Raw genomic sequence first — 27,498 nt, forward strand, 5'->3', positions numbered from 1 at the left:
AAAGACTATTCTGGCTGGCCACTAGAATAGTGATATTACGCATGCTCATTCTATGGAAGAATCGTCCGCGATTCCATCTAACGAAGAACAACTTTGCATCAAAAATCAGTCGCTTTCGCGTCGACGGCGACTCGCTTGTCTATCCGCCAAAACCATCTCCGGCAAAGTGTCAAAAATCGACTATGCATACCGGCCTTAGTTCGTTAAAATCGCTTGCAATTGTTGCCAAATTGTAAATGACGACCTAAAAGTCAGCGGTTGCACATAAACGCGCCCTAAGATTTAAAACTTACAACAACTAAAGCTCAGCAAGTAGCAGCTTGAAAATTTCAATTGAACCTGTGCATCTTGAAAGATTTATAAAAACCTGGAATGAATACAGATATTCGTTTGCATAGTAAATGATGGTTGAAAACTTAGCTTGTTTACAGAACTGCACTATCCGAATGTAAAAACTTCAAACTTCTTATGTTGCTTTTACCTACTTGAACTACGTAACTACTTGAATTTTTATCATTTTAATTTTAAAATGCACTTTGCCCTGGAACCAATAAAGACTTAAATTTCACCAAATCTTCTTTTTCGATCGACTTTATCCGCTTAATGATTTCATATAAATTCGAGTCTACTTCCTTCTAATCAACTATCTAAATTAACTGCCTAATGAGGACTAGTAATTACTTTTGAAATCCGCACAGCTTATGGAACTCATTTGAACATGAGTAGCCTGAAAAATTAACCCTATTTGCAAAAAATAAGAATGCAAAAAACGGTCTCACAGAACTGCATTCCCCTTTTTTAAAAATCGTAACGCTTAATCTATACCAAGTAGCAACTTCAAATTTTCTGACTGGGCCTTAAAAACTGCGAAAATTTCATTTATATGCCATGGAATGCAGACTTTATCTTGAATTGGGAAATGTTGGCGAATGATTGAACGATTTCACACAACAACATTATCTGTTGAAAAGATCTTTTCTTATAATCTAAACCTTGTTGCAACGTAAAATTTTCCGTTTCGATATAAAATAGGCAACCCTAAAATTCCTCACAATTTTAATCGAATAGGCTTCATATAAAAAAAAACTCGTTAATATTTCAACCAAACTTTTCACCAACATTTCTTATCTACAGCTACATGCCACAGCTACAAAGTCTAAAAAAATTATAAAAATAAAACAACTTTTTCCTTTTTCTAATATTAGCTGGTTAAGAATTGAATTTTCACAGACTGTTGCTTCTGACTGAGATATTTATAATTTCTAGTCCAGATGAAATAACCAGCTAGAAGTTAGAACTTATAGAAGACACTTGCGTCTGAAAATGATGAAGAATTCAATCAAAAAAATTTCCGATTGAGTAATTTTTGGAATTTTTTTTTTCATATATGCAAGAAAACATTTAAAAATGTTTAACGCCTAATATAGACTGTATTACAAATTGAATTTTGCAGAATATAGGTATACAAGATATTTAGGTGCTACAAATGTGCCGATAATAGTTAAAATCACCTAAAATTCTGATTTTTGTAAAGGTTTGCTTAAACAACACATCAGGACGCGCCACTTCTGAGTCAAACATTTCTTCAATAAGAAGCCCAAGATTCGAAAGGATGCCTAATATATCTTATTATTTAAAATCCTGAGGTTTAATTCATAACATATGACAATGTATGAATGATATGTAAATATCTTATCGAAATAAGTGAGCGGTTAACATTCACGTTCTTTTTCATAAAAGAAGCGAAGCAGGAGATGAAAAGGTTACAAAAGAGTCGAAACAGGGATAAATTAGATTCAAAAGATATATATTAATTCAAATAATGTATATAATTATCAAATCAAATTTGCTGAACAATTAGTAGATTCACATTCACTCCATCCAATGTTATTAAATACATTGCGCGTAATATTTCATGCTTGATCATTCAAGATTAGCCCAAAGTATAAAAAATCACACTTGAAACATTTTCAAATGGAACTTTTTAAAATAATTTGACAAGTTTTTTCCATAAAAAGTACATTGTCCTTTTCATTTAAAGGCAATTGCTCAGACAGTATCTATTAAAGCAGTTTTTTATGCCCCATTTACCGTTTCCGTATAAAATGCTATCAAGTTTTCTCATATATAGCGAGCAAAACATATTTTTTGTCTAATCGTTTTATAAAGTCACGTTCTGAAGGACAACGATCCACATTCTCTGCAAAAGTACGTGCGATTAAACTGTGATTCAGCAGAATTGTAACAATTTAAATTAAATATACATTATAGACACTTTAGATCGGAAATTTATGTTTCAGGAACAACAATAAGTTGATGAGAAAACGATGCTCACACTAGGAGAATAAGTACCTTAAATAGGAACTTTTGAGAGTTTAAGAGAAAAAACTTTGACTAAAAATATCCTCATTTTATTATGTGCTCTAATTATTTGTAATTTCCAAATCTCGGTTCTGGGTACCTATGTATAATTAGTTTGTGACATAATTTGGAACAAGTTTTCGAAAATGCATAATAATTTCAGATTAATTTAATAGTGATTTCTTGGTGCAAAATTAATAAATTTTAACTATTTATATTTCTCAACGTTATTTTCAATATAAAAGACCATGTCTTCTGGAAGATATGGCGAGGATTCCGGTCTATATCTCAAAAAGCATCTACCAATTTGACCAGAGTTTTTGAAAATTTATATTCAGTGTGATAAAACGCACTCGTACTAAATTTGTTTCCAAAAACAGTAAGCATTTTACATACATTAATTTCTAATATATTTCATTAATTATTGGCATTTTACAGTGCATACCCCGAAATATAAATACACACTTAGATGAAATAGTTTACTTCACATTTAGTATAAAATTTATAAGCATAAGCATAATATATGATTTATATGCATTATTTCCACTTTTCTTAAGTTTAAATGTAGTTTTGGGGACACTCAACCAGCAGTTTTTTGCCACGGCTGGATATATTTTTTAATATACGCAAAAGGATATTTGAGGATAATTCACTTCTCAACTAATGGTGAATATTTCGATATGGGTAACATCTACATTTTTAAATAAAAAATAAAACTATTTTATACAAATAAGTGGAAAGTTTGTTAAAATTCAGATATGCATATTGGTTCATAAAGTATTTTGAAATAAAGTTTGACAATTATAATTATTTTTATGCAAATATATCAAGAACACATTTTTATTGAAGAAAAAGACATTTGTTTCTGAAAGCTGGAATACAAATATTATTTATTTGTTGAAAACTTTTGTGTAAATGTAATTGTTAAAAAATTGTATAGTGAAACTCAAAAAGTAAAGGTGACGTGAAGTACGCACATCTTGGAAAGGAGCGTTTTTGATTGTTGTTGTGTTCCAATGCTTAGAAAAAGGCTTATTATGCCCCTTTTCAAGGTTCTACTGAACCTTTATGTTCGGCCAGAAAAAAAGTAAATCGTTAAGTTTTACTTAAAATACTCGGACTTTTTAATTGCACTTCGATCCCTATTTTTATTATATTTATTGTTAAAAAAAAGTTAATAGAAGAACCGATGCAAATATGGGCTTCAATTCATCGACCTTTATTTGTGGTCTTTAAATCCGTTTTTGCTTCAAATAGTTCATTTGAATCGAGTCTTTTGAGCCACTGAACTTTACCGGAACTAAACGTTCTTATACAGCAAACCACCAAATATAAGGAGGTAATTCTTATTATCTAATAGGATTTAATTCAAGTAAAATTCATTGTGAACTCGACTATGACAACATTTGCGAAAGAATGAACAAAGGCGTGCCCGTTCCAAATTCCGGTATGATACCGGATCACCTTAGCGATTCCGGTAATGACCTCAAGAGAGGTGAGTAGACTTCTGCAGGTACCAGTAGGATTCGACTAATTACTTCCGCCAAATACATTTTCTCACTAACAATTTGAATAATTGGAAAGTATTGCCAAGTCAACAGATTTTCACTTTTATAAAAACATTATGTAAATAAATATTCAATGGATTATACCTGGAGGCTCCTGGGAAAGTTAGGTTTGAAAAATCGAGGGAAGCAAAATCAGGGTGGTTATATGGCCACCAAATGGATAATTTCGATATTTCTTTGCTTCCAATGTCAACTGATATGAGTGCTTATACCAAACGGATGTTTTTTCAACTTTTTATTAAAATTACGTATTTTCACTTTTCTAGTAAAAACATAATATAATTAATTTAAAAAATTTCAGTCATTTTCGGAAAAGGGTTGAGCACAGTACTGATCTGCTTCTTAGGAACTTTACGGTTATCTAACGTTCATAAAAAATATAAGCTGGGCAACTGTATATGCATATCGATTTCGGGAACAAAAACAACTACCTTTTAACATCCTAATCAATTAGTTCTTTTATAAGTAAAGTTCTTCTGGAGTTTGAAAACCAAGAAACTTGAGATGAGTTTTTATATAGAAAAGTAGTTAAGAACATAATTTGTTATTATTACAATTATCCATCCTGGAGTAGGAATCTAAGTGCTTTAGAAAGCTTTGAAATAAACGCTTGAATTGAAATCGACGAGTTTCTATTATATATATATACATCGATTATTTATGCACGAAATAAAGTTACACTCCATGGATTGAAGTTCCTTCCGAATGCTCAAACACTTCATGGAAAATGTTTCAAAAATATCATCGTGCCCTCAAACGCTCTCAATTTATACCCAAAAGAGAAAATCTATCAATATTCCTAATGGATTGTTTTTTCCTCAATTTATTAAACCCCGTTATCTTCCGAAATGAGCACCTACATGTGTAGAGTTCCGCAATGGGTACTCCCGCACTATTTACTTTTAAGAACAGATCGTACTAAAACGAGTTCAGTTCTTAGGGAGTGTTTGTTACCAGGGTCGCACTCACCAAGGTTGTTTCGAAGTATAAAAACTGCTGGCAGGGGACTGGGGGGCAGTAGTTTGTGATAGTTAGTGTCGTAGGGCACTGTTTCTCTGATTTTCGCAAAATGAAATTTTTAGTGAGTATTTTAATTTTTTCGACTTTTCTTGCCTATTCAAATGGTTCCTACTTTACTTAATCATATTCAAACACAAAAAATTTGGGACAAGGCAACAAACACGCTTATGGTTGTTTCAAAGAGCCCCCAAGAGGGCTTGATTTCAGTTTCTAAATTTGATCTTTTAGCTTCAAAAATTTAATAGAATAACCATTTTGTCGTTAAATTTCAAGAAAATTTGGAAATTATTTTAGTCTCGGGATAAAATTACATACACATGCTCCCCTTATGCTGGTAGCGACTTTTGGTACGACGTTTTTATTTGGTTTATTTTCGTCAAAATATTTCTTCTAGTGAGTATAAATAATTCATTACTACTTTTACAACTGATTCATGACTGTTGCTAAAAATATTTGAAATTTTATGCGACCATTTCAAAAAAAAGGTTTTTAACTTTAACTAACTAAGGTAACTTTGAGAAATAAAATTAAAATTTTAGGCTGCAATAGTATTTCTATTCATTAATTTTTTGGGTACCTATCTAGACAAATAAAACATAGACAAAAAAATTCAAAAAATCACCTTTATGAACAAAGTGTTTTCTTTCATTATCCTCTATGATCAGTTTTGAATCAAACTAAATCCATATTTTTTACTTTTGCATAACAAAAATATGCGTTATGCATAACATCTTTGACCTGCTCTCATGTACATTCGAGATTATACGAACTTTGAGTTGATTTTTCTAATACACTTTGCACCTCTTGCTCTCGTTTGCATCACACACTCGTACCAGAATCATGAAATTCAGGAAGTTGATTTCAGGTATAGTCAAGGTAAGCAACCTGAGCGCAAAAAACGAACCAACCAAGTGCTACCCAGTGAATTTCTGTCAACCAACTTGCACATGCATACAACCTTAGACCGAGAATTTTATTACATAAATCAAAAACATATCTAAACAGGTTCGATCTATTTAAATTGCCCTCGAATTTTAATTGTGACAATATCGATATTTATCCAAACTAATTAGCTTCGAAAAGTTCACAATCACTGTGCGCGCTTTTATAAATAGGCCGATTCGGACACACCCAGTATTTATCTATTCAAGAATTCGCTGAGATAGATTTAACCTTTATTGTTGCTATTTGCATAAAACGTGCATAATGAGAAACAATTGTTCCTTATTTACGGCATTTAAGTAATACCAACTGCTGATCTTTCAGGTTTTCGATTAGCACGGTTTTCCACCTCTGACCCTTTGGATTACCAAATCGAAAATGTTATATAGGGAAAGGACATATGAATCTCATTGTGTAGATTTTGTAATGTTCTTGTTCCTGTCGTATCACTTTTTCTCATACTTAATTAATTATTGCTAGGTGATTTTTGCAGTTTTAATTGTTCCTTTCGCTTGTACATCATAAACAGTACAAAAGCCGGAGATACTTCATTAAATAACTAATTTTTATATTGTTTTGATTACAAATTTTAAATTTTGATAATTACTCATGTGTAGTGCATCTAGTTTACCTGACAGTCTTTCATGTTAAAAAATTTTAGCAAACGGATTATAACTTAAATATTTAACGATTTTATGTTTTGGTCAAATTTGGCCTTCTTGGAGCCTGATTCACTTTACTAACATTTCACCTAAACAAAATTAAATCCATTATTTTCTAATTATAGGTTTTTTCATCTAATGTGTCCTTAAAACTAATTATCTTTTTTTTCCTTTAACTGCAGTTCGGAATTATAATTTTTTCGACTGTAATTCGTTTTACTTAAAACTGATTAGGAGCCAGAGTTCGGTTATTTTTGGCTATTTAAGACTATTGAATTGGGCATCGTTCAGGGGCTACTTAAAATATTTACTTTTGTAATTATTTTTTCCTCTAATTGAGTTTTTGAATATCATTATTTGAATTAAAGAGTAAATGGAAAACTATCAGTTTTTTGAGACATAAATTTAACGGTTAAATCGATAAAATTCATTTTTAATATTTCTAGTTATTTGAAAATAACTTCATTGATGCTCTTGTTCCTAAAATACCTTAAAATAATATTTACAACTTTCTTCAAATTTGGTGACAGTCTAGTTCGATAGATGAGTAATTTGCGGTTATTCACTAAGCTCTTTGTCCGGTTTTAGACAAAAAAGTGATATAAAAGTTAAAAAAAAAACATTAAATATTATTCGATAGCAAAAATATAATTTGTGAACTTGAAAACAAACACAGCGGTTGTCATAAAAAGATATGTTGGTATCGCAGAACCGAAACCTCGTGATATAGCTGATACTAATGTAAAATTATGCAAATAATATTTTTCCAAAAGATAATTGAAAAGCGGCAAACGCTCCCAAAAATGCATGCTTTAGTGCTATCAAACAAAAAAGGCAACACAAAATAATGATTTTTTTTAAATAACACGCAATGAGTGATACTCACGTATTTTGAAGAGAAGGAGAAATTTTCAAACCGATAGTGGCTTTACTTTGGTTGAAGTTAATTTATAAAAGGCCGCAATTGAGTGAAAACATCCGCATTTTTTAAATCCACATTTAACAACATGGAAAATATAACACGATTATGGGGGATTTTTACGAAAGTTTTTCCATCTCGAGATTCAAATATTTTCTAAAGATGGTTATATTTTCAATTCACTATTTGCTTTGGTTTGGAAAATGCAAATTTTTAAAGGAGAGAGCGCAGAGTTGAGGAATAAGTCCACAGTCAAACCACGCTGAAAAAAATTAAGAAAGCAGGTATTTTTATGAAACTTTGATAATCGTGAGACTCAAGTATTGTTTTAGGACTGTGATCTTTGCAAATCGCTACTTGCTTTAGTTTGAAAGATGCAAATTAAAAAAATAGAGCGCAGTTCAATAAAACAACCATTTTGAGCCTCACATTTAACAAGCCGGAAAAAAGCGCGTTAGTATGCCATTTATATAAAACTTCTCTGATTCTAAAAATTAACTATTTTCTGAAGATAGTGAGTTGTCAAAATCACTACTTGCATTCGTTTGCAAGATGCGAATTTCTAAAGGAAAGGAGCGTAGTTGACAAAAAATATCCATATTGAGACCGACATATAACATGCTGGAAAAAGTCAGGATTCTGGGCGATTTTGATGCAACTCTCGGGAAATTGAGATTCATTCATGTTCTAATGATGAGGGAATTTTCAAGTCGCTACCTGCAGTAGTTTAGAAGCTGTACATTGTTAAAGAAGAGAGCGCAGTTTGGAAAAAACATCCATTTTGAGACTCACATTTAACAAGCTGGAAAATACTCAAGATTTTCGACAATTTTTATGAAACTCTCAACATCTTGAGGCTCAAGTATTGCCTAAGGATGATGAAATTTTAAAAATCCTACTTGCTTCAGTTTGGAAGCTGAGAATTTTTAAAGGAGAGAGCGCAGTTGAATATAAAATTGTTATTCATACGAACATTGTCGTTTGTTTTGTCTTCTTCCGTGCGCCCATCGCGTCCGGAAAAAAAATATATCAAATTTGTGCCAATAGATTTATTGTCTTTCTGACCTGTTGACTGAAATGATGTGAACTGAAAACTGTAGAATTGCAAATCTGTATACTTTTAGATTTCAAGGTTCCAGGAATTAATAGAAAAATGTCGCTGAATTCTTTAACATTTCTACACCGTGCTTCTTGAGATTGATCACCTATTCCAAGAACGTCTTAAATGGATGGTTGTTTTCGATAAATAAACGCGAAATTTTACATTGTTCTCATTCTCATTCTAAAATAGGTATGCCATCCACTTTTCTATTATTGTTAATTTATTAATTTTTTACACCAAGTTAAACATGGGAAATAACAAGTTTAATAAAATATTGAAAACCAAAAACCAACCAGCATTTTTTGTGTAATAATCATAAGAAAGTCACCATAAAATGCCCTAAATAACTCTGAAATGAATATAACTAATAATATCCTTGCCATATTCCGACAATCCGAGAATATTTTATAATTTATCACCAAGTCTAACTCCAGGACAATAATAAGTTCCTTCGACTGCAATTAAACGTAATATAAGGTTTTTAGAAAACTGGATCATTGCAGCTCAATAATTCACAAGTTGTTTTAACAATAGCATTGTTACAACAAGGAATCGACCTTGTTTGTTAAGTTGAAATGTCTCACAAATTAAATATGTAATACCAAAGTATTCTATAAAATCGATGCAATAAAATATTTTTAGATTTAACGGTCGTGTTTATTGTGTTTTTAGGTCATATTTTCGGCAGTAGTAGGATTAAGCTTAGGCCAAAACTACCAAGGTGATCCGAAAAATGCTGCTATCTTAGCTGAACAGAGATACCTTGGTGGCGATGGGCGATTTGGAGCAGCTTACACCCAAGAGGACGGAGTGAATTTCAAAGAAGAAAGTGACCCCGATGGTACTCGCAGAGGTTCCTATTCATATCTGGACCCCAATGGCCAAAGGTAATTATTCAGGTTGTTTTCCTTGATGGGAGTTAATTCGTTTTTTTGCAGACACACCATCAGCTACACAGCCGGAAAGCATGGATTTGCTGCAACTGGAGACGGTATCCCTCAAGCGCTCCCCACAACTTTGCCTGTGGCTCCTCAGCCTCAATACCAGCCTCTTCCCCAGTACAATTCTCCTGAGTACCGCCCACCTCAACAGCAACAACCTCAATACAGGCCCCAGCCCCAGTACCAACCACAACCTCAACCCCAACCCCAACCTCAGCCTCAGTACCAACCCCAACCCCAATATCAGCCACAGCCTCAACCTCAGCCTCAATACCAGCCTCAACCACAGCCTCAATACAGGCCACAGCCCAACTATGACACTTACTCCACTACTCCAGCCCCTCACAGATTCTACCCACCAGGCAAACTGTCTCTGAACAGATCCCCTGATGGTTTCAGCTATAGCTTTAACAAGGCCTAAACGTTGCGTTTGTGCTGCCTTTAAAAAATGTCCACTTTTGTTTCCTGTACGTTTGTATTATAGAGTTTTTTGTATTTTGTATATTGCGATAAATTACCGAGATTTATTTATTGTTGTATATGCAATATGGAGATATTGAGAGACTGAACCAAGGTGATGTGGTTATGATGTGAATTGTGAGTTTGGTAAAATAAATGTATGTATTGTAAATTTATTGTTGGCTATTGATCTTCTAAACTTTCAATGCTTCTGATTCCACCTACTGTTTTCTGTTCCGTTAATTATTTAAATGTTTTATGGGAAATACAAGACAGTTATAGACTTTTTTGTTGGTATTCTTTACTAATGCAATCCGTTTTTACTCTTACAAGTTCATAAGTCCCTGGAAAATGTGTGAATATTGAAAAACGTGAAAAATTTTGAAAAAATTTTTGGACTCTAAGAAACTCTTCGTTTAATGACTTGAGGCGACGCGCTTGAAAGTAAATATTCGGCCTGAGATCATGCTCATTTACTCTTCTTGTTTCTGATACCTATTAAATTTTCTCAGTCTCTATTTCTTCTAGTTTTCTTAGTTTCACTCGAAAATCTAAGAAACCTTGAGTAGCTTAGATTTAAACTTGAGTATTTCTAGATATAAGTGTATTCGCAAGAATTTGTTCTTTATGCACTGTAATTATTGATTGAGGCTGTTAAAAAAGCATTTATTTTGTTTATCCTGCAGAACTTTCTTCTGGGGTCAAATCAATAAAATGAATTCCTAGATTTATCGTAAAATTTTAGATGAAAGCAAGCAAGATTTTATGTATGATGGTTTGAATTTTACCAGCACTTTGACCTTTGTTTTTGTATCTTTGAGAATTATTATATATTTATAATTGAAACTAGAATGTAATTTAATTTTCAAATATTTTTATTATTTTTGATTGGCTGAACAAATGTTAAGATGGAAGTCACTGCGTTTCAAAGTTCCAGTCACTTTAACTCAAAACATTGGTCGGTTTGATCTTTTGATTTATGATCTTGATGATTTATTAAACGACGAATTTTTTTTAAAAACTGGAATAAAATTGCTGAAAATTCCTGGCTTTTGAGTTAAACATTTTCTGTTGACTCTCGATGGTGTAAACTGAAACGTGGGTGTTGATGGATTTCGACTGAGAATTTATTCGAAGAGAAAATAAGAAATCTGACAAATCGCGTATAAATTTATTTTATTATTAATTTTTAAGATTTTAAAGATTTAAAATTATTGAATTTTTTGCATTTATTATTAATTTATTTGAGTAATTAAGCATATACGCAAATAAATTAAAAAAGTAACTTGATCAAACGTTTAAAATGAAATTATGCTTTTATTAAATTTTCTTATAATGTATTTTGATGTCTCTCTTTTAAATTTCTTCGGTCTAAGGCTTTCCAAATCTTGTTTCTCTTTACACTTTCTGCTATTCGACATTTACAACCTGCATTCAAAAAATTCTACTTGATCTTCCACGATTCTTCTGATTATTGCAATTTATACCGGTTAATTCAATCCCGGAAATTGTCTAGTTTTCCTTTAAGCAGTGACTTCTATTTGGTGGAAAGTCTACGGTTATTTGATACACACAATTACTTGAGCCGTCATCATTCTCCTTTCGATTATTTGTAGTTTTTTCTGAATGGTCAAAAAGTTCAAGGAAAGGTCAAAATTTATTTTATTTTTATTTTATTATTTACTAACCCAAATTCTACCGCTGATCAGAAGAAATCTGAACTAAATCTCGAAAGTTTCAGTGTACAATTTGTAACAATTTTCTGATAATTGTCAGTTGGTGAATCAGGACCTTAAAAAATACTTAAAAGAACGATTGAATGATTTATTGTCAAACACGTTCATTAAAATATTGAGTTTGGAGCATTCAAGCCTGAAATTGCATATCATTAAATTCCTGAAATGTCCAATCACAATACAAACTAAGTTTGGTGAATATTTAAATATCAACTTCTATATTGATCTGCAAATTAATGTAATAAATTGTACATCCGTTATCGGGTGATCAGTTTCATAAACTGAGCAGTACGTGTCAGTCTTTGAACAAACCTGCAACTTGAAAGTTGGTTTCTATTGGTGAGCTTAATTTAAAGTATTTTTCTCATCGCTAAATTGTCTACGATAACGATCGAAAAACACTTATTATGTCTAATCAATTTTATGATTATTTATTTTCGGTTAATTGTTGCGCTAAAAAAATTAAAAAATTAAAAAAAAAATAAGTGTTGATACCAAATACTTGAGATAATAGATAAAATAAAAAAGTATAATTGGAACTTGCAACGTGCAAACAGCTTAAAAAATTATATTCAAGAAAGCGTTTTGTACACTTCAAAAATCATGGCCGAACCTTTGAAAATCCACGTCCCAATCAATTATTAAATTATTTAAAATTTAAAAATATGTTTGTTAGATTATTATGTGTTTTACATGTTCCCGACGAAAGTTGCACAAAGTGAAGACTGTTCTTTAGCAACAGCTGAAGGTACTCTTTGGATTCTTACATCAATTAAAAGTCTGTTACGTACGAAAAATACCATAAGCCAGATTAGTAAAATGATTGTAAATAATTCACTAGCAATAAAACATTTTAGAGAGCTGAAAATTTAAAGAAAGATGCTTAATTTGGAGCGATTTGTTGGAAAAGTGGCCGTCGTCACTGGAGCCTCGTCAGGAATTGGTGTTGCCATTGTGGAAACATTGGTAAAACACGGTATTGTCGTAGGTATCTGTTTTTTCTAACACAGAATGCAATCACATGAAAATTTTTCATTTCCATAAATTTTCCTTGGCACCGAAAATGTTTCATTAGACAATTTAAAATGTAATTGAATTAAATATTTTCTAACAATTAAAAACAAAAATTGATAAATTTAGGTAGCAGGCATAGCTAGGCGAGCCCACCGTGTTGTAGCGACTGCAGGGAAGTTAAAAAATGAGCCTGGAAAGCTCCATGCTTATAAATGCGATTTAACCGTGGAAGACGAAATAATTTCCACCTTTAAGGAAATAATCAGTGATTTGGGCGATATTCACATTTTGGTTAACAATGCAGGGCTGATGCTGCACACCGATTTAATCAATGGAGAAACGGCCAAATGGAAGAAGTGCTTTGGTATCTAACAAACGTCCCAAATTTTTTGAAATATAAATGTCTTATTAAATTCCAGATACGAACGTTTTGGCACTTTGTATTGCTAGCAGAGAAGCCATTCAAGATATGAAAACGAAGGACACCAAAGGTCATATTATTCATATAAACAGCACTGCTGGACATGAAGTTCTAAACATGCCCAACTCGAATGTTTATGGACCTTCGAAATATGCCGTAACCGCTATAACCATGACTATGGTATACGATTTGGAACGAGAAAATTTGCCCATTAAAGTTACCGTATGTCTTTCGAAAAATTAGCAGAGGTTTAAATAAATTAAGCACATTTTCAGAGCGTTAGTCCTGGATATGTTAAGACGGAATTTCAAGAAGTCGCAAATGTTCCAGGTTCGGTTTTGCCGAAACTTGGCTTAAATGGTGTTGATGTAGCTGAAGCGGTAATTTTTGCTTTGTCCACACGTCCTGAAGTCAACGTAATATTAATATTTAGAAGGATTATTCGAATGTATTTATTCCGTACGTTTAGGTAACTGAAATCACCGTTCGGCCATTGAACGCATGAAAGGACATTAGAGGATTTTTGCTGGAAATTTGCCCAGAAATGAAAATAGTTTACGCCCATAACCAGAAATGGCCTGCACTGTCTAGCAATATATGATATACCTATGTTTTGTTGGCCTGTATGTTATTTATTTGTATTGTAATTAATCCATGTTGTAGAATGTAAGTCTCTATGAGCACGACAATAACTGAAGAAATAATAAAATACCCTTTCGCATGAAAATCTTAGCGTTTAATAATAAGATGAAAGAATTATACAAAAAGTTGATTGGTTTTCATTCTTAAGCTTCCTTTATTAGGTAGATTCAGTGAAGATTTGTCCCAGGTTAGAGTTTACGTGAATTCTGTTTCAGGATTCACTAAAAATTTGTTTATATTTCTGATAATAGCAGTGAGAATAGAATAGAAAAATTGGTCTGGGTGACGTGACAATTTTAGGCGCACAGACTACACACGACGGTCCACAGACTACACACTATTATTTTCGTTATTACCCCAATTTCCCATCAATTGCCCCGATGCAATTATGGAAATTCTACAATTTCCAAAACCCTTCAGCTATTCCAACATCCATAACAATTGACTTGAGCGTTGAACGCCCGAGTCGAAAACTATATGAAATTGTTTTGAATTAATCTTCAGCAGCTAAGTGCCAAAAATAAAATTTGATTGTTAATTAAGACCCTTTTTTCAGCTAAAGATTGCAAAAAACAATGGAATTTTCTGAGAGATTGACAAAAAAGCGGAAAGCAAAGAGTGGCCAGGCGGCAGTTATTATTAGAAAATGGAAGTTTGGACAAGAAATGAACTTCCTTCTTCCTTTCATGCAAGATAGGCCTACCGTTTCATCAATTGAAATGCCCGGTCCAGAAGGTTCGCAAGATGAAGCTGAGGTCGAGTCAGAGTCTAAGGAACATAAATATTTGAATTTTGAGGTGCCAAGCGAAAAACAAGCCCCAAAAAACGGGTACTTAAAAATCCGCAATTACCAAAGGAAAAAAGAGATGAAGGTACTGCTTAGAGTTTCCTCAATGTCGGGGAGCTGAAACTTCAATGAATTACCCATCCTAAACCACCTGCAATGCGGAGACCTAAAAGTCAATATTTCATAAATATATAATTTCTCCGTTCGATATGGTCATTTAGTAATGTATCCCTTCTTATTCTACTCATATTACTATAAATAGATCGCTACTAGTGGTTAAACAGTTTTTTACAATAACGTAAAACATTCATTTCGGAAGCGGATTCTGGAAATTGTCTTTCAAGCGGTAAGCTTTCTTTGAAAAATCAATGTTTGAAATAAAACAATTTTTTAATATATTTGTAGTTATTGTAAAAAATAGTTTTGCTGCTTTCTATTCATATGTTGATTTATTTTTTCTGTTGTTCCTTTCAGTCTAATAGCTAGGTAGTTGTTCCGTTCCTGTTGTATTCTTTCTTTATTGCTTTTCCTATTTTGAATAAATTTTCTTGAATAATATTTCGGCCTTTTATTGATCCCATTACATGCTCATATATTTTTGCATCCATTTTCATAGCTGTAGATATTTATTAGTTATTTATATACTTGTGTAGTTAGTACAGTCTTTTGCAGTATTTTTTTAATTAGTGAATTTAGTATCTAATTTTATAGTCATATGTCAGTATAGTCTATGTTATCCTATATTTTTTATGAATTACGCTGCCATTTTCTCATAAATTTATTTGCTGCTTATTAGTTTTTGTATTTTCTATCTAATGCGACCATTTATATTGTTTTAATATGATCTTTCATTGCTGCTTCTTGTTTTGCTTTAAATAGACCGTTTTCCTGATGTTGTACGGATTATTGAAAGTATATTGTTTGCAACGTTATAATACATTTATACTTTAATATATTCTGCTTCTTGCAATTGACCTTCCGTATCATCTTGCAATTGATTTTCAGAATACTGCCATTGTCACAACTTCAGGTTGTATTTGTTACATTACTGTTTTATTCTCTTCAACCATTGTTGTTTACTTTTGTTGAAAGTTCTTTAATTTTTTTCCAAATTTTTATATTTTGCATAAAAGTATTAATTTCTGTATGGTAAATGCTTTTTCACTACTATTTTTTCTTTATTTTAATTGGAGTTTTAATCGCTGTTGACTGCTGTACCTACAAACTTCATTACCAGTTCCTAATAACTGAAAGTGCGTTTTCCTCTGTCCATCTCATGGCTGTTATGGATTCTCTATATCATCTTGTAGTGGCCTTATTTCTCAGTGAGAATGATTTGATTGTTTACATTTTAATCTTGATTCAATAAACATTTAAGACCATTATTCTGTTGAATTATTATTTTTGTGCTTTAATTGGTTTTTGAGGCAGACTAAAGTTTTGAAACATTTTTTTGACATCAAACGTTTATTTGATAAAAATATTACCAGACTACCATTTGACGATCGCATTGACCCAGGACATTTTGAATTTTTTTTAAATATTGACTTCATATTTTATTGACCAAAGTGTATAAAAATGTTGTTAAATCCTCTTAGAAAATCGTCAAAAACTCTTCAAAATAAAAATGATGGCCAATTTGGAACGGTTTTCTGGGAAAGTAGCGGTTGTGACTGGAGCATCGGCCGGAATTGGAGTTGCTATTGTGCAGGCATTGGTAAAACATGGAATAATTGTAAAATTAGAAATTAATAAAAAAATTATACTAAACTAAATGAAAATGGCAAACTAGGTTGCGGGCTTAGCTAGACGAGCACACCGCATTGTTTCAATGGCAGAAGAATTGAAGGACGAACCCGGAAAACTCTATGCATATAAATGCGACATGACGGTAGAAGATGAAATTGTCTCTACTTTCAAGGAAATAATCAACGAATTAGGAGACATTCACATTTTGGTAAACAACGCAGGACTTATGCTTGAAACCGACTTGATCAATGGTGATACAGAAATGTGGAAAAAGTGCTTTGGTACAGTGCAAAAAACTCTGAGCAGTAAAATCTGAATTAATTTTGTTTTTAAATCTAGACACCAACGTTATAGCTTTATGTATTGCCACCAGAGAAGCTATCCAAAATATGAAAACCAAAGGTACCAGGGGACACATTATTCATCTCAACAGCATTGCTGGACATGAAATTATGAATTTTCCAAAAACTAATGTTTATGGAGCTTCAAAGTATGCCGTAACTGCTTTAACAATGACTTTGATTAATGATTTGGCTAATGAGGAATTGCCCATCAAAGTAACGGTAAGTTTGTTGAAACGCAAATGTTAAAAGTTGTTAATTTTCTAAAAAAATATAGAGTATCAGCCCGGGGTATGTTAAAACAGAATTTCAAGCAGTTGCTGGCCTATCAAAGTCGATGTTGCCGAAAGTTGGCTTAAATAGCGTCGATGTGGCCGAAGCTGTAATTTATGCATTGTCTACACGTCCACACGTGAACGTAAGAATCACTGTAGCAGCGTGTGAACTTTTTATACGAATTTTTTATATTTTTAGGTTTCTGAAATCACAATTAGGCCACTACATGAATAAACTAGAGGCAAATAAGCACAATGTTAACTGGAAATGTATTTCTAGAATTTTCATGAGTTGTAGGTGGCCACACAGAAGTGTTTTATCCACCATTTTTCAATTTTCTACACATATTTATTAATTAAGATTAGCTCAATTGAATTTATTTATGCATTAATCAATGAAATATTATTCATTTCAGTTATTAATTCTTAGGCGAGCAACAAAAATATTGAAAATATTTTTGTGTCTCTGTTTTTGATGTTCCCAATTGAATTGTGCAGATTTTTTTCGTCGTAATGATGAGGATCATCACCTGATTTCTCAATGCTTAATAACTCCATATGTTGTATATTATTTCGCAAATTCAAAAACTCTCGAAAATTGAAAATTAGGTACACATAAAATAAAGCTTTTGTCTTAGCGCGATATTTTGTCGCACGCATATTTTGGTTGTTAAAATCATCAGTTTCCTATTTTTTACCCGACAACGTCTGTAAGAAATAATACGCAAGACTTGAGTACGTAGCTTAAAAAATATTTAATATAGTATATGAAAAACAAACAGTTGTGAAAACATTATTAAGCATTACCTTACCTTATCAGATTACTTTCCTGTGTTTAGCAACCATTAATTCGCTTGTTACCGTTAGCCAATAGCTAAGCGAATAATTGTTTGTCCATTAAATCAAATTATACCCATAAACAAGATCATAAAAATGCAAAATAAAAATTCAACTCAGACATTCAGGATGCAGAATTGTTTTCCGACATCTTAAGCGCCAACATTGGATTGGGTGCGGCTTTTGTGACAATATATAAACATATACCTCGAGCTATTTTGTCGGTTTTCTCAGAAAATCAGTCTACAAGATTCTTCATACTGTTTACACAAGTCAAGTGTAGTGAATTTAGTAATGAATCTGAGCAGTGCATTTGTAAGTGTTAATTTTGTTAGTTAATAAAGTTGTACTATTTTTGGCATTATTTCACTAAGTTTATGGAAAATGCCGATTTTCTTCATTCTGGCTTATACTTGAAAAACGTTGTAACATTGTTGTTGTAAACTTGTATCTGAGTATAGTCGTTTCTGTGGATAAAAGTGTTCAAAACTCATTCTGAAACTATGTATTTCGACCGTAATTCCTATGATATTTTTGAAGTCAATTTTTCATTTTATTCAAAAATATCAAATATTTGTTTGTTTTTAGTTATTCCTTTAAGTATTGTTGTTTTGCTTTATTTGATATAATGGTTTATTATATGGAAATGATACACTTTAACAGTCGTTTTACTTGAAATTTACCAGATATGTTATTTTCATTTGAATTGATAGCTTCTTCCAAAAATACAAACTCTAGACTTCTTTAAGACATTCGCATATTTTTGTTAGACTAACAATCTACTGTCATTTTTTTTTCAGATTTTGCATCAAATCCGTGTTTTATGAGTAAATGAAAGTTTTTCGTTCATAAACTATTTCAAAACTGAAATGGGTTTTTCCAAACAATACAAATATTGGTTACGAAACTGAGGTCTATGAGACTACAAAATATCTTGTATCAATTAGCTCAATGTTTATAATCAGCTAATCAGCTATTTATAATAATCATGATTTTAATATATTCAAGTCAAATATTGCAAAGCTAATATACTGGCTCCAGTATCTTTAAAACGACATTGTATATAAGCTACAACATTCTTAAAAAATACTCACACTTATTACTATTTGTGCATTATATTGCGCATTAAATTTGATCGTTGAAGCATGTAATTATCGTTCTGATATAATTAAAAATTAAGTAAATAATAGTAGCATAATAGCACATTAATCCTAATAAATTAAAGGCAAATACGTTTAGCACCTCACTTGGTAAGAATGATAAATAAATGAACCTACTACACGTACAGACAACATTAATTAATGATTTTTTAATTTCAAAAACGATTACAACTTAACATATGCACGTTTGTCCAATCATTAACAACAATGTAACGGCCCACATAAAAAGTATATTGATATATGGAATTATATAAGAAACCTTTTTCGTTTGAGTGCTATAAACTAGTTAATTTTTCGTTAAAATTACCAATCAATATATATGTAAATGTGGAAAGACCAATGGAAATTTTATGGCATAAGCATTTTTTATACAATATAAAGTTAAGCCAATAATTACTATGAAAAAACCAAATGAAAATATAACTTAAAAATGACTTGTTTAATTAGAAAGTTTTAAAGTCAATTTGCATTTCAATTCCTTCTACGGTCAATTTTCGAAGAAAAAACCAAGCAAATAAAATGGAAATCAGTATGAAACGACATATTTTAAAGTAGACTCAGAAATGACACTTAATGATTAATATAAAAGAATTCAACTACGTGACCAAATATATTACACTGTGGTGTCAAGTGTTTAAATAAAGTTGAAAAATAACAATTTGAAATTTAATAGTATAACTTCTACCCCAGAATAGAGGAAAGTAGGAAACTGGATGATAAATGCTTGGAGAATAGTTCGAAAAAAATACACCGTTTTCGTACATGCATAGTTGGATTCTGTCCCAGATTCATTTATGTGGATCCTGCGATTGAAATTGAATTGAGCTCTACTTATTTCTGGAAACTCCTCAGAATCTCCAATAAAAAAATGTACTCCATGATTTAATTATTTTTTCCATTAGGAATAAATTCAAAGGAAGTTTTACTACAGTCCATCGTAACATTCTCCAGATTTTACAATAAAAATATTACTTCGAAGAAATTTTGACCATCAATAGCAGAAGAACCATACATTTTTCCTTGATTAAAATTAAGTTAGGCCAGGCCGTCTTCTTTTCAGCCAAAGGATATCGAAGTACTATTATTGAAAATGCTATATATTTTTCGCATCAGTAGGTTTCAGCTTTTTCCTCAGTCTAAGAAAAAAATCTTATGACCGTAAATTTAGAGCGAGAAATACTAAGAAAACCAACCATTGCTTCCTGCCTTGTTGCTGTTTAGTACTGAGCATTACCAACTAACTAACTATTTAACTACACGGCCAATTATGTGTGCATTTACGTAAAAAAACATTCCTATAGGTAGATGTTCTAAGAACTAGCTATGAAAATTACATCAATATTCTATCGATATAATTACATGATTTTTCAGATCATATCTTCGATCTCGCTATATTATTATGTTGCGAAGGTGGGCTTTCATAATGGCACTTTGCCCTTAAAACTTAGTTTATTTTTAATTCTACAATTGGCCCAAGAATAATTTTTCCGTTTAATTTTTTTCAAACCCATTTACTTTTTCAGTGCGTGTGGCTTCTATTCATCATTAGCTGCGTGTCTTCCCAATCTCGATTCAATCCTTCTATTATTCAAGATTCACGAGTGGAACCGAAAGTAGATGGTAAGCACTGATTAGTTTTTTACTCAAAATTTGCTTTCTGAAAATCTGAAAATTTGCTCTGCCTGATGGTTAATGTATTAAAGCAGCAACAACGCTACACATAAAAACTGATGATGGTGGAAAAATACACCGAAACGTATTTTGATTGATAAATAGAGACAATAAATGACTGAAACACAGGACTGAATTTGATTTGGAATTGAAACACACTCAGAAAAGTATATACAATTTATTAGTAGGTTGAGAGCGTTTTTAATCAATCCAGACCACATATGTTGAAAAAACTATGCAAATGACTCGTCGCACCAAGTAAATCTCTAAGTGCAATAGCAATCTTAAATAAAATATTTCTTCCACATTTTACTATATGATTTATGTATTCATCTTTGCTAACACTCGGCAGTAAACAATTTCAAAAGCAAACACTAAAAACCCGCAAACTTCCCCTAAAGCTAATATGGCAAAAGCTCCTTCGAGATGATGAGTGGAAAGAGCTGACTGTCCTAAATTACTGGAACTGTGCATATTGTTATTGTTTTCGGACATTTCATGGTCTCCCATAGAATGGACAGTCGATTGCAAATATTTGCTCTTAATTTTTTCGATAATCCCAGCCTCAATTATCAATTTCTGAATAACCGAATTAAAGTTATCGAGAAAAAAGTTACCTTTTCTCATTATAATGCCCACCTAGAAAACAAACATTCACAACATGGCAAAGATGTGGTGCAATTTTGGACACCAACTTACCGGTTGACTTCTCAAAGGCTTTTCCAATACGAACACTTTGTCGTTGCCAAATTTATCAGTTACCAGTCGATTCTTTTTCGATAGAAGGTAGTTTAAATTGATTTCGATCCCCAAAGTGCATATGTTCCGTTCGTTCCCCACTTTAGCTATCCAATAATTGTTGGTATCCAAACTCTCATTAACGGTAATATAAGAATCGTGCATTACTTTCGCAAACTGGTTCGATGATCCATTGAACATTTCCTTATATTTTGGTGAACTCCCGAGTGGTAAATCTGCTTGTAAATAACGCTTTAATTTTTTTATGGCTACTTGGCTTGCATATACGTACGGTTGGCAATCTCTTTATCAGTTGATATTTGATGTTCCCTTATAGGATTCTGAAGAAAATAAATCATTGAAGAAGTATACACCGAGTTCAGCACTATCGATAGCATGGCTAATGCAATGAAGTAAACTCTGGTAAAATCGGACTTTGGTTGTTTTTCTATGGGATGCGCTATAAGGATTTGAAACGCAACCGCGAAACATTTCTGAAGCGTCCTAAAGGACCGATCGTCGCTTTTGGTTTTTAAAACGCGAAAAGCAACAGCAAAGCTAATTATTGCTAAGAGACATATTCCCCATATCTCTATATTGAAGATTACCATAAATGTACGCCAACTGAAAAAAATCCGTAGATTGAGAAAGTTGCGTTTGAAAAATCTCAGAATTCTAAATGAAATTATTATTGAAAATAATTCTAATTCTAATACAAATAATTAATTTTGTTTTATAGATATTTTGTTCCCGATTTACCAGGTGTTAAAACTACATTTTCTCAAATGCTAATGGATAGATTTTGTTAAACCGTAGGGAGATATATTTAAATAAATTTTGTAAAGATTATTAGTTAAAAAAATAAAACCGTTTTCAATAAAAAGTTGTATTTGTTTTCGGACCATCTAAATAAGTTGTGATAATCAAGATCGCATCAATCAAAGTAGCGTACAAATTTTTCTCCCAAAAGTCCGGTAGAGTTCGTGAGCACAAAAATAATTATTTTCCTGACAAACATGGCTTTTTGACAAACATGCTTGGAATAAGTTTGCGCAATTTTCTGCAGGTCAGTAAGTACCGAATTTCGTTAAATAATTCTCTGGCGCTTCAAAAAAGTACTATTTTGCATGATGCTACTTTTTTTCAAACCCATGAAAGCCCTTACAGAACAGAACCATTTTGAGAATCCCTGTCTTGTTTTATTCTATTTAAAAATTAAAATAAAATATATAAATAATGTCTAAAATCGCCAAAGTAAGAACAATCGCTTAGTCTATTCTGCGTACCTTTTTCTTGATGAAATCAAAATTAAAAGCTTGATGAAGACTGAAATACTTTTTTTGATGACAAATTAGTTGAACCATCGACTACTTCAATTATAAAAATAAAAATTAATGAAAAGTCAAGACTAAATTGAAAGTATGACAGAAATGACGAAACAAGCAATTAATATTTGAAAAAGGAAAAAGTCGGAATAATTTGCGTGTCGAGAGAGAATAACTGGAGTGTCCTACTTAAAGTGAAAAATTACAATTGTTTCTTGGTTTTTGAAAATAATAATTAAATGACAATTTCTTAAGTTTGAATGAAAAGATTGTTCAATGGGTACAGGAAACAATGCATATTAAAGCGGTACTTGACTGTAATAGAAAATTGGCAAAAAATCAGATAAATTAATTTAGTTGTAATCTTAATTGAAAATTAAACCAACATAAATAAAGCCAATAAAACGCTGAACGTCTATTATTTGAAATCGATTTTTTATCAGATAGTGGGGATTTATTTTATCATTATACAAATCGTTCAAAAGCTTAAGCCCGAAAGAGTATTTGATAATTGAAAGTCAGATAAGTGGACAACTTTATAAATCTCAAACTTTCTCAGAAACAAACGCAAAAAAGTGGTTCTATAAAAACAGTTTCGATTTACTTTTTCTGTCGTAGCCAAATCTTTGAACATTCAATTCTTTAATTAAAAATTAATACATTTCATCAAAAGTGAACATAATACCAATTAACATAACTGTCGAATTTCGCTCTGCACAAATGATCGTACCACCAAGTAGGTAAAAAATAGGGTTTTAATTAAAAGTTATACTACTTTTATTCGTAGAAGTCTAGAAGAAATATTTTGAAAAACATTCTAATAATCTATTTATATCAAAACAAGATTTAAGTGGCATATGGATAAGAAGTCAATAGAAAAAATCAACTTTAACTTATAATCTAAAGCTCATAGGCACATTTGGAATTTTGGGATGATTGTATAATGATAATATAAGCTCATAATGAGCAATAAGTAATGTTGGATTATCAAATAAAAAAACTATTAATGATAAACCAATATGTTTTTACTGAAAATCTGATTGGTAAATACCTGGGAACCAAATTTGCATTGGGAACTACATAAACGATTTTGGCTCTAATGTAGTCAAGAGTAAACGTAAAGTCATCCATATATTCCGATTCGGGGGGAACATTTCCAATGCCTAAATGCCATGAGTCGTAAACGGGTGCTAGAAAGCCGGTCCAATTTCCGTTATCACACTTTTCACCCAAATCCATTGGGGCACTTGGATATAACTGAATATGAATGGAAATATTGAGGACTTTTCCAATTTCGTTTATTACATCGGTCTCTATTCCTGAAAGGTTACTAATAACGAATGGCTCATATGGCAAAGCATGAACGCGCGTGTAACACTGATGATAATTCTTCAGTTCTTTCGTTTGGAATATATTTGATCCGTTAGTTGCTAAAGTTCCTGAAATCAGAATAACTGCAGTTTTTCACATGGTTATATGAGTAATGAGTGGCAAAAGATGAGAAATTTTGAACTTTATTGGCTTTGCATTAAACATGTACCTCAATTTATTCTCAATATTTGTTTAAACTTGAGCCAGAGAGCGTGATAAGTAAACTTAAGATATAAATTGTACATACTTTCCTGACTGTGTTTCAATTCCAAATCAAAATTAATTCCTGGGTTTCAGTCATTTATTGTCCAAAATGGACAAAATTAATACTCCAAATGTATGCCAAGGCTTAAAGTAGAACAACGCTACACATAAAAACTGATGATGGTGGAAAAATACACCGAAACGTATTTTAATTGATAAATAGAGACAATAAATGACTGAAACACAGGAATTAATTTTGATTAAGATATAAAGAAAAATTGAAAAAAAAACGTTAAATTTAACTAGAAAAAAGTTGAAATGAAAATGAAATTATATTTTGTTGTTAATAAATGAAAAGTGAGGCACAGAAATGTTTTCATCGATAACAAATCGTATAAGGAAATTTTAATTACATCGTCCAGATTTATCAATCGAAATTCAAATTAAAAAATATCCCAATTATTTCTGTAAATTATAGTTTTCATCACTTGGTCATAATAAGTTATAGTATAAATTAATCATTATAAACCGAACGGAGCAATAAACGCCTTTCTTCTTAATTATACAGGGTGTCGGCTACTGAGATTGCAATACTTTAATTATATATTCAAAAACCAAAAACACGATTTCTTTTCTCTTATAAGCAACGGTTAATATAAAGGGCGCTCAAATTATTCAATCATTTTAAACTTTTGGTGTTGTATGGCCAAAATGTTTTTCACTTTTTAGTTTCACCCGCCGATATTTCGAAAACAATTGCTCGATTATACATTTTTATTCAAAATTGATAGGGAGACAAATCAAATCACACCTATCATCTGTATACAAGGTAACAAAAGAGTGAGAGACTGAATTTTCCATGCTCAAAAACTCGCACAACTCAAATGATGCACCATTATTCAGACTCATTTCGACAATACGTATTAGAGCCCTGTATATCAAGAATCTGAATTTAAACATAATTTTGCTTCAGTCAGTTTTATTGCCGTTAAAGTTATATACACTAATCGGTTGTATATTTTCGCATTATATTTATTCTTCATTTTTGCAAATTTCGGCTGCTTTCACCGTCAAAGTTTATATTTTTGCACATTAGATGATTGACATTAATCGTCTCTTTAGGTTTCCAGATAGACAGCAGTTATAAAAAAAAGGTGTTCTTAAAAAGCGATGCCGTGTAATAAGTCCAATCGAGAATATGGTGCCATTTACACAAAAAACACAAAAATTTTATATGAATGCAATAAATCAATAAAATAATAAAATAAGTTAAAAATATATACGAAAATACAAAGCCACACCGCTTTATGCCGGCCCTAATACGAAAACATCTGGTCTTCGGCAGCCGGTTTACTGATAAATAAATTATAAACTTTGAAGCATCGACGTACAATTCAACAAAAAGGCAAAATATTGGAGTTAGGTTTGCTATGAACGATTTAATTTTAATTTAATTTAACGAGCGTAGAACTGATTACGTTCACATGTAAGAATACTAGTAAATACACTTTGGAGTTAAAAGCTGTAATACTTGTTGGAAATATGTTCTTAATAAACATATTTTAAAATCCATCCCGTTAAAAAAAGCAACATTGAAAAACCAATTCACAAACCTTGATTACACTGATAAGATTTTTGTATTTTAAACGCCGATTTCGAAAAACATCTCATGCCGCTTTGATTATCAATCTTAAATATGTATGTTTCAAAAGTTGTCAAATTAATCGGCATCATTATCACAATCTTTGTAATCACCATCACATCATATAAGTATGAAATGATTTCCCCAGTGACAAAATTATTTTTGTTGCCAATTTTCGAGTAATAAATGATGCAAAGGGCATCTCTGTTGAAACTGGACGTTTCTGCTATGTTTTCCAGCTTGCTCTTCATCATTTCAACATCATCCATTACTATTAAATACACAGTGGTTTTCATCTGTTTTACGTGTTTTCTGATGCAATCTGATGAGTGGCTAAGCATTTCAAATGCATCGGTTGGGCAGTTTGATAAATATGATTGGAAATCAGTTCGGCCATACTGAAGTACCTCAATGGTGTATTTGTCGCTTTTATGTAAAAGCTTCAATAATTCATCCTGAATCTCAGCTCCTGGCATACTAAGATCTTGATTGATTAAATAAGTCAACAGAAAGTCTGTATGGTAGTTTTTGTTAATCTTCGTGAAGTTGTATGCATGTTTGGTAATCTGCTCAAGACATTTCACCACCATATTCTTATGATGTGGCCCTTTTGATTGAATGACTACAAAATCACTGAAAGCAATAAAGTAATTGAAAATAAACACCGATAGAAACATTGCAGTCCAGCAGCAACCGCATGTAAACCTTTTACGACTAACACAATAAGTTTCAGAAATTGGCATGTTGGAAAATCGTAAAAATTTTATCACCCATCGCAACTCCGGTGAACATGAAATTTATTTTAAATCAATTGAAACATGCTGCATAACAGTGTAATTAAATTACACCGTTGAATAATTTTCTAAAGATTTTGTCATGATCACTTTCATATGGGACTTTTAGGAACGTTTGGATTCCAGTATAGAACAGAGGATGGTATATCTCATTCGGCTCAAGGCGATCCAACGGGATACATTCAAGGAAGTTATTCCTACAAGGACCCTACGGGCTTAAAAGTGAATTTTAACTACTTTGCGGGCGCAAGAAACAATGCAAACTCTTCACCGCCGCAGGGCGGATTACCTCAATACAATAGGCCAGAACCAATGGAATATCCCAGGTAATATACTTTTATAATGAAATTAACATTTTTTCAGTCCCTCTTTTATAAAAAACGCAATTTATAAAATATGATTCGTTTTTGCCATTTTAAAATACAGTTTATTAATGGATTAATTAAAAAAGTTCAGTCTGTTAAAGTCCCCTTTTAAATGTTTCCTTAATTTATTTATAGACTCTCGTGAACCACATGATATTACTTATATTACTTTTTATGGGTGAAGGTAAGTGAACGGTCATTCACTATGCAAAAGTACCTTTGAATCCTTAAAGAACCTACCTATTTTTGAAGTGATAACTTTTTATTGGAGGGTGAACCGAATTTTCTCGGTCTAACGGCGGCTCCCACTCCGGCCTCTTCGCGCCTGAGGTTGTCTTCATCTATGCCCATGTCTATGCCTGAGGCTTGGGACGCACATATGCACTTTGAATTCGACATGTTTCTCTTAGTGCGGGTGCATCTGTAGATCTGATAAACTTTTCAAATACACA

General features: G+C 31.9%; 5 protein-coding genes across 6 annotated transcripts in view; 4 read left to right on the forward strand and 1 right to left on the reverse strand.

Annotated features, from left to right (window-relative positions):
* The first annotated feature begins 4,912 nt into the window (after window positions 1–4,912).
* On the forward strand, window positions 4,913–10,150 carry LOC109532824 (DNA translocase FtsK). The gene is made up of 3 exons (XM_019897885.2): window positions 4,913–5,010; window positions 9,247–9,461; window positions 9,513–10,150. The coding sequence occupies exons 1-3, from the start codon at window positions 4,999–5,001 to the stop codon at window positions 9,934–9,936; spliced, it is 651 nt and encodes a 216-aa protein (XP_019753444.2). The 5' UTR covers window positions 4,913–4,998; the 3' UTR covers window positions 9,937–10,150.
* A 1,149-nt stretch (window positions 10,151–11,299) lies between these two features.
* On the forward strand, window positions 11,300–13,906 carry LOC109532836 (farnesol dehydrogenase). The gene is made up of 6 exons (XM_019897900.2): window positions 11,300–12,049; window positions 12,568–12,694; window positions 12,851–13,088; window positions 13,144–13,367; window positions 13,421–13,561; window positions 13,615–13,906. The coding sequence occupies exons 2-6, from the start codon at window positions 12,590–12,592 to the stop codon at window positions 13,648–13,650; spliced, it is 744 nt and encodes a 247-aa protein (XP_019753459.2). The 5' UTR covers window positions 11,300–12,049; window positions 12,568–12,589; the 3' UTR covers window positions 13,651–13,906.
* An 853-nt stretch (window positions 13,907–14,759) lies between these two features.
* On the forward strand, window positions 14,760–17,714 carry LOC109532835 (farnesol dehydrogenase). Of its 2 annotated transcripts, none has more exons than XM_048669021.1 (6): window positions 14,760–14,920; window positions 16,173–16,309; window positions 16,367–16,604; window positions 16,663–16,886; window positions 16,942–17,082; window positions 17,139–17,714. In XM_048669021.1, exons 2-6 carry the CDS (start codon window positions 16,202–16,204, stop codon window positions 17,172–17,174), a joined length of 747 nt encoding a protein of 248 aa, XP_048524978.1. In that variant the 5' UTR covers window positions 14,760–14,920; window positions 16,173–16,201; the 3' UTR covers window positions 17,175–17,714. The 2 variants fall into 2 exon arrangements, with proteins under 2 accessions (XP_048524978.1, XP_048524981.1); XM_048669024.1 differs by having other exon boundaries at window positions 14,855–14,920; window positions 16,173–16,291.
* Window positions 17,715–17,801: 87 nt separating this feature from the next.
* Window positions 17,802–27,498, forward strand: part of LOC109532823 — an 11,230-nt gene continuing 1,533 nt past the window's right edge. The window contains exons 1-3 of the mRNA XM_048669026.1: window positions 17,802–18,091; window positions 20,460–20,556; window positions 26,791–27,007. Coding sequence (XP_048524983.1) covers window positions 18,071–18,091; window positions 20,460–20,556; window positions 26,791–27,007 — 335 coding nt within the window. The 5' untranslated portion in view covers window positions 17,802–18,070. The remainder of the gene's footprint in view (window positions 18,092–20,459; window positions 20,557–26,790; window positions 27,008–27,498) is intronic.
* Window positions 20,770–27,401, reverse strand: LOC109532833. Its single transcript, XM_048669004.1, has 6 exons — window positions 27,287–27,401; window positions 25,859–26,520; window positions 23,722–24,109; window positions 21,638–21,969; window positions 21,307–21,581; window positions 20,770–21,246 (listed from the first exon to the last, which is right to left on the reverse strand). The coding sequence occupies exons 1-6, from the start codon at window positions 27,385–27,387 to the stop codon at window positions 20,929–20,931; spliced, it is 2,076 nt and encodes a 691-aa protein (XP_048524961.1). The 5' UTR covers window positions 27,388–27,401; the 3' UTR covers window positions 20,770–20,928.

The sequence above is a fragment of the Dendroctonus ponderosae genome, unplaced genomic scaffold (genome assembly GCF_020466585.1).
Source record: "Dendroctonus ponderosae isolate FM_Combo_2020 unplaced genomic scaffold, Dpon_F_20191213v2 Dpon_F_20191213_1, whole genome shotgun sequence".
Classification (NCBI taxonomy): Eukaryota; Metazoa; Arthropoda; class Insecta; order Coleoptera; family Curculionidae; genus Dendroctonus; species Dendroctonus ponderosae.